The 10,205-nt window shown below is 57.4% G+C and overlaps 1 protein-coding gene across 1 annotated transcript; it reads left to right on the plus strand.

The window, feature by feature from the left end:
* The first annotated feature begins 3,195 nt into the window (after positions 1 to 3,195).
* On the plus strand, positions 3,196 to 5,980 carry FOXF1 (forkhead box F1). The gene is made up of 2 exons (XM_054269532.1): positions 3,196 to 4,255; positions 5,820 to 5,980. Exons 1-2 carry the CDS (start codon positions 3,196 to 3,198, stop codon positions 5,978 to 5,980), a joined length of 1,221 nt encoding a protein of 406 aa, XP_054125507.1.
* The last annotated feature ends 4,225 nt before the right edge of the window (positions 5,981 to 10,205 follow it).

The following is a 10,205-nucleotide window of genomic DNA, read 5'->3' on the forward strand; positions in this document are numbered from 1 at the left end:
GCTCGGATTTGTCTATTTTTACACAAAACACGGCCCGAGTTTGGGGCAGGGGGAGGGAAGGAGCCGGGTGGGAAGGGAACGGGGCCGGGGGTGTTGGAGGGGTCGGGAAAGCGGCTCCGAGAGGGATGGGAGAGGCTAATTGAGCCAGATGATAATTTAATTTTTGTCATTTCTTCTTTTCCTCCCTTCTTTTCATCTCTGCCCGTCGGGGGTTGGGGAGGACCCGATTAAGCCACCCAAATCACGAGCAGACAACACCAAAAGCGAGTCCCGTTTTCCCCCACACCATCCTCCTCCTCCTCCTCCTCGTACACCAGGCTTTTCCTCCCCAAAACTCTCCTTTCCCCAACTCGTGCGCTCCGATTAAAACCCCCAAACATTTCTGCAATTCCCACGACGAGGCCTATAGGACCCGGAGCGAGATATTCCCATTTTTAACTTTTGCTAGCTGTAATAAATGCATCGCAAACCAAATCTTCCCCCTCCTAAAAGATATTGCGAGAGGGGGAAAGGGCACTCGTGAAGGAAGTGATTTTCTTTGAGGGGAAATAGTTTGATTTCCACGGAGAGTTTTGGGGTTTTTTTAACTCGGAGATATTTTATTTTCTCGTGGAAACGCTGCCGGTGGCAAACGCTTTGAACGGGATTTTTCCACGGGGGCTTTGTGCTGTGTTTAGAGCTCCATCCCCGGGTGTTTTGGGGGCAGATCGGGGAGATTCGCTCGCAGAGTGATATAAAAGAAAGAAATCCACGCTTTTAGCGAGCCGGGGGGAACATTCGATGAGGAGCAAAGCTCGCGGTCAGAGATGCGCTCCCACAGCAAAAATAAAAAGAAAAGCAGTAAGAAGCAGAGGGAATATTCTGCACCAGCCTCCTCGGGGATGTAAACCCCGGGGAAGGTGATTGATTCCCAACAAAAAGCGATTTTGGGGGGCTTTCCCCCCTTCCCGAGCAGCCCCGCGCAGAGGGAGCAGCGGCCGCCGCCTCCCGGGGCAGCAGGAGCTGCTCCTTCTCCTCCTCCTCCGGGGAAAAGCTCCAGAAATAACTGCAATAACTGTCCCAACCTCCTCCCACCCTCCCTGGCTACCTGCCCCCGGCCCGGGGCTGGCCCGGGGCTCTCCCGTGCCTGTCCCGGGCCCGTTCGCACCGGGAACGGGAGGGCCGATGCTGCCGGAATAATGATTTTTTTTTTTTTTCCCCCAAAAGGAGGGAAAAGACAGGAGGGGGACGATAGAAAGGTAAAAAAGAAAGAAAAAAGAAAACCCTGATGTGAGATCCCTCTTGGTCGTACCACAGATGTGACAGGCGCCCCGGAGGCTGCTCGCAACTGCTCGCCAATAACGCGGAGGGAGTTTGGAAACCCGATCGGTGCCTATCTTTCCTTTAAAAGGTATTAAATTATCATTAAAACCTTGAAAAGGGAAGCTGGAAGACGAAGGGATTGGGGAGGGGGGTGTCCCCTGTCTCTCTTTGCTCAGGGATGCGCCCACATCCCTGCGGCGAGGCCTGCAGCGGGGTGCGGGGGGACGGGATGGATTTTTTTCCCCCTTTACCTTTCTCTTTTCTTTTCCCCGATGTCGGGAGGGATCAGACGGCAGCAGCAGGCACATCGGCAGCCCTGAGAGCCCAGGCTCCTTCCCCCGTGCCCACCCACAATGTCACCACCCCCGCACCGCGCCGCTTTCCACGCGCGGGCCGCGACAAGGTGACAAAGGTTCCAAGGGACTTACCTCGAGTGACAGCTCTGCCGGCGGCACGGTGCTCAGAGAGGCGGCTTTAGGGGGACAGGGGAGGGAGAAAAGGGAGTCTCTACCCCTCTGGTGTTCTGTTCTCCTGCCCCCCACCCGCCGCGCGTGCCCACGGCACGGCCGCAGCTGAGCGACAAACTCCGGGCACGGAGCCGCGAAACTCCAGCACGGATTTACACACACCCCCCTGAAAAAAACCCCAAACAACCCAAAACGAACCAAGCCACCCTCATCCCTAAAGCAGCTCCGGAGCGGGCGAGGGGTCCGCAGCCCGTTCGCGGTCCCGGCGCGGCGGCGGAGGCAGAAAAGGGCATTTCGCGAGGCAGCGGCAGTTTTCGCCGATTTCTTTTTATTAAAGCACCCCCGAGCCCGTGTTTACATTGCGCAGTATAAACATCCTGCCCGGGCCCGCCGAGCTTAAAAAGAGCGCACGAAGAGGGGGTTTGAAGTGGGTGAAGCTGCGCGCAGCGCGGAGCCGGGGCCGGGCAGCGCCGCGCTGCCCCACGCCACGCGCGGAACCTCCGCGCTGCCCGCACGCCCTTCCCCGGCCCGCGGGGCCCGGGCTGTGCTTTCCAGGGCTGGGAAAGGGGCAGGGAGGGGATGGAGGAGCCTCGCGGTCACGCGTGGCATAAATCACACATACACACACGTACAGAGATACACGCGCGGTTCTCTCCGCGGCGGGCAGGGGCGCGGCGTGCAGCCCCCTCGGGTGGGGCAGGGCAGGGCGGCGTGGAAAGGGCTCTTTAAAAGCTGCCCACCAGCGGGGAGCGGCGGCGGAGGGGGCCGGCACGGGGCCGGGAGGGCGGGGGGGAGCGGCTCGGGGCGGGGATCTCCGCTCCGCGCTTACGTCTGTCAAAGGAGCGGCAGACGCCGCTGCGAGAGATAAAGTAGAAGGCGAGCGGCGGGACCGGGGGCAGACTCGACAGCCACCGCGATGGGAAGCAGCTCCCCGCAGCAGCGGCAGCGCCAGCCCAGCTAAAGCCTCCGGAGGGGACGGCGGCGGCCCCGGGAGCCCGGCCCGGCGAGGGGCAGCGGGGCAGGCGCGGGCGGCGGCCCCGGCTCGGCTCTCTCGCAGCAGCAGCAGCAGCAGCAGCCGAGCTCAGCTCGCTTCCACCCGCCCCCCCATCCCGCCTCCCCCCCGACCCTCCGCCTCTCGCTCGCCTTCTGCAGCCGCGCTCGGATTTAGGGATAAAGTGGGAGGAGGAGGAGGAGGCAAAGGGGGGGTGGGGGGTGTCGTCGCTTCCATTTGTTTATCCACGGAGGGGTGAAGTCGCCCGGTGGAAAGCGAAGCCGCCGGGGGGCCGGGAGGACGCCGGAGGGAGGGCGGTGGGTGAGTGGCGAGCCCCCAGCAGCGCGGCCTTTCGCGGGGGCGCTGGGGGGGCGGCAGCAGGAGGAGGAGGAGGAGGGCCGGGGCTGGGGCTGGCCGCCGCGGACCTGGCCGTAGATGACTGCAGAAGCGCAGCAGGCTCTGTCCTCTCAGCCCCCTCCTCCTCCGGTGCAGAGCAGCTACGGCCCCATGTCCTCGGTGGCTGAGAAGCAGCCGCAGAGCTCGGCCATGGACGCCGCCTCCGCGGGGACCGGCGGCGCGGCCGGCAGCGCCCCGGGCAGCGGCGGGGCCCCGGGCGGCGGCGGCCCCAAGGCGAAGAAGACGAACGCGGGGATCCGGCGGCCGGAGAAGCCGCCTTATTCCTACATCGCCCTCATCGTCATGGCTATCCAGAGCTCTCCCTCCAAACGCCTGACCCTCAGCGAGATCTACCAGTTCTTGCAGAGCCGCTTCCCTTTCTTCCGAGGCTCCTACCAGGGCTGGAAAAACTCGGTGCGCCACAACCTCTCGCTCAACGAGTGCTTCATCAAGCTGCCCAAGGGCTTGGGACGCCCGGGCAAGGGCCACTACTGGACCATCGACCCGGCCAGCGAGTTCATGTTCGAGGAGGGCTCGTTCCGCCGCCGGCCCCGCGGGTTCCGGAGGAAATGCCAGGCGCTGAAGCCCATGTACAGCATGATGAACGGGCTCAGCTTCAACCACCTCCCCGACAGCTACGGCTTCCAGGGCTCGGCCGGCGGGCTCTCCTGCCCCCCCAACAGCCTCTCCCTCGAAGGGGGCTTGGGGATGATGAACGGGCATTTGTCCAGCAACGTGGAGGGGATGGGCCTGGCGGGACACTCCGTGCCCCACCTGCCCGCCAACGGTGGGCACAGCTACATGGGCGGCTGCACCGGCTCCTCGGCCGGGGAATACCCGCACCACGACAGCTCCGTGCCCGCGTCCCCGTTGCTCCCCGCCGGCGGCGTGATGGAGCCGCACTCGGTTTACTCCAGCTCGGCCTCGGCGTGGGCGCCCAGCGCCTCGGCGGCCCTCAACACCGGCGCGTCCTACATCAAGCAGCAGCCCCTGTCGCCCTGCAACCCCACGGCCAACCCGCTCTCCTCCAGCCTCTCCACGCATTCCCTGGACCAACCCTACCTGCACCAGAACAGCCACAACACCGCCGACCTCCAAGGTAAGGCGCGGCCACGCGTGAGGGGCACCCGCGCAAACGGGGCTCGGCCGGGGCTGCGGGCCCCGCTTGGATCCCAGCGGTGCCGCTGCCAGCCGGGATCCCGCTTCGTGGGCGGCTTTAATGATGGTCCCGAAGGGAGGATGCCTTGCCCTCGCTCCTCGCCTCCTTTCCCGGGGGCAGCCCGTCGGGGCTCTCCCCGCTGCGGGACCGGGGCTCCGCTTTTCCCGGCGGCTCCCTCACGTCCAGGGCCGCCCCAGGCCTAAGGCCGGTGTGCTCAGGCAGCGGGGAGACGAGAGAAGATGAGGCCAGGAATGCTCCCTTGGGCTCTCCCACCTTCCTCGGCACTTGGAGGGAAAAGGGAGGAATTCCCCATCGCCATCTCACCCCGTGCCACCCCGGCCCCTTCCCCGCCATCAGCTGTATTTTTCGCACATCTCAAGGCCGTGTTTTCCAGGCCCATCACCTCCCTCCATCCGCCGGCCAAGCCGAATCCCCTGGCCTGGATCCCCCAAATCCTCCCGCGCCCCAAAACCCCGGCTCGGTCTCGTCCCTGGAGCTGTCGGGGCTGCATTTGCCCTGAGGCTTGGAGCGGAGATGGTGTTTGGCCGGGAAAAGGCCTCGAAAGGGACGAGGCCAGCGTTGGGTTTCGCTTTGCTGCCCAAATTCCGCTCGGGCTGCGGTGGCTGCGGAGCTCTCGTGGCACGGGGGAGCCCCCGAGTCATGGGCGGGTGATGGGGCAGATTTGGGGGTCCCTGCCCATCACCGCGGGCCTTCGGGACGTGCCTGACAGGAACGGCTGCGAAGCGGAGAACAAATGGGTCAAAAACACAAAGCGAAACGGGGAAAATGCACCAGCCGGGCCGGGCCGGAGCTGCAGAACCCGGGCAGAGCCCCGGGTAGTGCCCACCACGGGCACCCTGCGGCCCCGGGGCGGTTCCCGGAGCTCAGCGCATCCAGGGCCTCTGGAAAACGGAGCTGGGAATCCGCCCCGAGGAGCCACCGGGCCCGTGCGCGGCCTTCACGGAATCGCTCAGATTTTCACCCAAAGGAGCGGCGGGAGCGCTCCGGGGCAGGGCAGCCCCTGCCCAGCGCACCCCCAATTCCCGGGGCGCTTTTCCATGCCGCGGTGGCGGAAGGGGCGGCGGGAACAGCCCCGCTCCCGGCGGCTCTCGGCCCCACCGCCGCTCTCGGAGCTGCCCCGCTCCGCACCCGGCGCATTTTCCGCACGGGCCGAGGCGGTGGGAAAAGCAGCCGGGGCGAAAGAAAATAAATCCAAGTGTCGAAACAAAACCAAAAACCCCTAAACCCGAGGCAGATCCCTTCTGCTCGCAGCGCCCTCGGGCCGGGCAGGGAATCGCCGTCCCGGGGCTCTCTCTGCCGCACCTGCCCGCACCCGCGGATCCCAATGTGCCAAAACAGCCCCAAATCCGCGCTCGGAGCGGGCCGGCCGGGCGGGTTGGGTTGTTGGGATTTTTTTAAACCCCATCTCGCGTTGCTGGGATGTTGTTCACCCTCTCCTGCTGAACCTCTTGGCGCTGCTGACCATCTCTCCCCCGTCCCGCAGGCATCCCGCGGTATCACTCGCAGTCTCCGAGCATGTGCGACCGAAAGGAATTCGTCTTCTCTTTCAACGCCATGGCCTCCTCCTCCATGCATTCGGCGGGCAGCGGCTCCTATTACCACCAACAAGTGACATACCAGGACATCAAGCCGTGCGTTATGTGAGGAGCCGGGCCGGACAAACCCCGCTCCTGGGGCCGGAGCCGGGCCATGAGCATCCCCCAGGACGCTCCGGGTGCCAGGGGATGTCCCATGTGCCATGTGCCATGTCCCAGCCTGGCTTTGAGCAGCAGGAACAGACCGGACCGGGCAATGAGCATCCCCCAGGACGCTCTGGGTGCCGAGGGATGCCCCATATCCCCCTGTCCCATGTCCCAACCTGGCTTTGGGCAGCAGGAATGGACCAGACCGGGCCATGAGCATCCCCCAGGACGCTCTGGGTGCCGAGGGATGTCCCATATCCCCCGTCCCCTGTCCCAGCCTGGCTTCGGGCAGCAGGAACGGACCCGAGCTCCAGCAGCGAGCTGAGCATCGAGCCCGTCTGTGCCTCCTTCTTCTGCTCGGGGAGGGATGGAGGAGAAAGCAAAAGCAGCCCCACCGTCCATCCCGAAAGCCCCGGCTGCGAGTTTGGGGTGAGGCTTTGCTAAATGAAGGTTTTGATGCTTCTTTAAAAAAAAAAATGAAATTGCAAACTCAGTTTGGGAGTTGGCGGTGAGCGATGCCACCAGGGCTGGAAAAGACCCCGAACTCAAATCCCCTCGGTGCCGTCTCACTTCGAGCCCGGAAAAAAATACTTCTTAAAATTTTTTTTCCTTCCTTTTTTTTTTTCTTTTTTTTTGCCGGCCAACACCCAGCGGGCAAAAAAATCTCTCAGAGGGATTTTTCGGAACTATGAATTTTGGGTTTTTTTGCCTGCATAAAGACTGCAGGATCAGACCCTATGCAGAGAGAACAAGGCACTTTGGAAAGAGACAGCCATGCTCATCCTGTTATTTATTCTACAATTCTTTTTTTTTTGTTGTTGTTGTTGCTAATAATCGAGACACGAATAGTCTCAGTTGATCAGTATTAAATCGGGGAATCTCTGTTGGCAATATTTGCCATATAGATTCGGGTTTTTTTAGTTAACCTTTGTAAATTTGCAAGCGACCGTGGTCTCTGTGTAAAGACAATCCTCCATATGTTTTTATAGAAATATATATATAATGAAGGATTATTCCCCTCCCTCCCCTCTCTATTTTTTTTTCCACCCTGACGTTGTACAGTTCGGTGACACCTATTTTAATTCTTTCTGCACTGTATAAAATTGTAATTATGTGGGTTTGTTTTTTTGATTTTTTCGCCTTTTTTTTTTTTTTGTGTACGTTTTGTCCCTAAAGAAAAAAAAAATCCCGAAATAAAACCTGTATGTTATTTGTACATGGGCTTCACGATTGTATGAGCAGCAAATAAACGAGCATGCGGTGTAATTAAGCTTAATTAATGAGGAGTCCGGCCCTGCAACCCTCGGGCAATAATTCCCTATCCCGGCACAGACTCAAAATCGACTTTTTAGGGTTTTTTCACCTTGGTAGAGTCCTGCTTGCCAATTTCCCTGCTGGGAAATATTTCAATTGAAGCTATTGAAACGCACGAGGAGGAAAAGCGGCAGTGCTTTTTATTTTTAGCTTTTTATTATTAGGATTATTCCGTTTTTTTTCCAAGGCTAAAGGCGCTGTTTGACAGCTCTTTGCCTCTCCCTCGAATTCCAGGCGTGAGGCTGCCGGGATGAAACCCGCGGCTCCTTTTTCCTCCTCCTCCTCCATTCCGGGAATTTTCCTGTTCCTTTTTTCCTCCTCCTCCATCCCGGGAATTTTCCTGTTCCTTTTTTCCTCCTCCTCCATCCCGGGAATTTTCCTGTTCCTTTTTCCTCCTCCTCCATCCCGGGAATTTTCCTGTTCCTTTTTCCTCCTCCTCCATCCCGGGGATTTTCCTGTTCCTTTTTTCCTCCTCCTCCATCCCGGGAATTTTCCGAGCCAGCAGGAAACTTCCCGAGGACTTTTTCCCGCGTAAAAAAGAAATAAAAATTCATAAAATGGAAGGAAATTTACTCAAATTAACACAAATTATCAGGAATTCATAAACAGAATAAAAATTAAGCAGATCGACTGCACCATCTCTGTTGTGCACAGGGCAGTGATAAATCTGCATTTAAATATTTGTATTTTCCTGCGAAATTTTGAGGGATTTTGGCTAATTCAGGATCCTCCAGTATCCAGAATGTTTTGCTTTAATTCGTAGGCCAATCTGTCTCTATTAATATTCAATATTAACGCCCATAAAAAAGGGATGCAGGCGAATTAATCTGATTACGTGGTTGTGGATTTCTGCCTTTAGAGAGGGAAATTTAATCACTGCACACTAATTAGCCCAGCTCTGGAATCAGCTTAATTAAAATCCAAGTTCGCTATAACAAGGGAGAAATTTATAATATTATTGTAATTAAGGCAAAGCTTTATTAGAGCTGGGGGAGACCTTTTCAGAGTGGGGTTTTTATTGTTGTTTTGTGGGGTTTTTTTGAGGAGTGTTGTGGGGTTTGGGGTGGGTATTTTTTAAATTTTGTAAATGTTTTGGGAGGTTTTAAATATTATTTTAGATCTCTTTAAGCCAGCAGCAATCTGCCCGCAGCATTATTGGTTTTCCTCGTTTTTATGCTTTTCTGGGCTGATCTTTCCCACATCCCTGTCAGAGGTGAGCACGTTGTCTCCATCCTTTTAGGTACAAGCTGCAACCAGACGGTTTTTACTCCTGAAGTAAATATCTGTACGAGGTGTGGCTTCAATAATGGTCCAGGGTTAGGGGCTCAGCTCTTTGAAATGCCACTGTCACTCGAAGGTTTGTTTTCATCCATTTGGGTTGATTTGGGGTTGATTTTGGGTGGATTTTGGATGGATTTTGGGTTGATTTTGGGTCCTGTTTGGCTGGGCAGGGCAGGCAGCACCTTGTGAGGCTCAGGCCCAGCTCGCAGGGGTTCTGTATCTGCTCCCCTCCAAAGCCTGATGTGATTCATTCCCCTCCCTCCCGTGGCTTTCCAAACCTGGAAAAACAGAGCAGCTGCATTCCGGGGACGCCACATATTCCTCAAGCCAGTGAGCTCAGTCTAAACAGGAGCTCTCCATCCCAGAGCCCTCCAGCAGCCAGGAGGGACCAAAATCCCCCAGCTCCTGCAAAACCCCCAACTCTCCATCTGCAAAACCCCCAATTCTCCATCTGCAAAACCTCCAATTCTCTATCTGCAAAACCTCCAATTCTCTATCTGCAAAACCCCCATCTCTCCATCTGCAAAACCCCAAACTCTCCATCTGCAAAACCCCAAACTCTCCATCTGCAAAACCCCCAATTCTCCATCTGCAAAACCCCCAATTCTCTGTCTGCAAAACCCCCAATTCTCCATCTGCAAAACCTCCAATTCTCTATCTGCAAAACCTCCAATTCTCTATCTGCAAAACCCCCAACTCTCCATCTGCAAAACTCCCAAACTCTCCATCTGCAAACCCTCCCAGCTCCTGCAAAACCCCAAACTCTCCATCTGCAAAATCCTCCCCCAGCTCCTGCAAGAACCCCAAACTCTCCATCTGCAAAACCCCCATCTCTCCATCTGAAAAACCCCCAACTCTCCATCTGAAAAACCCCCCAGCTCCTGCAAGAACCCCAACTCTCCATCTGCAAAATCCTCCCCCAGTTCCTGCAAAACCTTCCCCAACTCCTGCAAAATCCCCAGCTCCTAAAAATCCCCCCAGGTCCTGCAAAACCCCGCCAACTCTTCATCTGCAAAAGCCCAGTGGGGTTCTTCCCAATATTTTCAGTCCCAGGGGATGGCAAACCCCAAGGCAAAATCCTCCCAATTCCTGCAAAACCCCCCCAGCCCCTGCAAACCCCCCAACTCTCCATCTGCAAAGCCCAATGGGATTTTTCCCAGCATTTTCAGCAAACCCCAGTATTTTTTAGGCGAACCCCAAGCTGTTTGTGCATTTCCAGGAGTGGCTGGGCTCTGAGAGGAGGTGAGGAGGGATAAACTTGCCCAGAAATGCTGTGGGAGCCCTGGGAGAGCAGCAAGGCAGAGCTTGCTCAGAAATGTGGGATTTGCTGCTGGAAAGCCTCAGATCTGGCTGAGCTCAGCTGCTGGGGCTCAGCTCAGCACCAGCTCCCTGCTCCTCATCCTCACACCCCAATCCTTAGGGGAAATAACCCCTTTTCTTTTGGGTTTTTGGCATTTCTACTTCAGGAAACAGCTTCTCATTGCTGATGCCCTGTGCAGGCCCAGGAACTTTCTACAGGGTTGGAATTGCCCAGAAATTTTCTAGAGGGATGGAATTGCCCAGGAATTTTCTAGAGGGATGGAATTGCCCAG

The sequence above is a fragment of the Melozone crissalis genome, unplaced genomic scaffold, assembly GCF_028551555.1.
Source record: "Melozone crissalis strain CALT ecotype California unplaced genomic scaffold, PUWL_Pcris_2 ptg000007l_1, whole genome shotgun sequence".
Classification (NCBI taxonomy): Eukaryota; Metazoa; Chordata; class Aves; order Passeriformes; family Passerellidae; genus Melozone; species Melozone crissalis.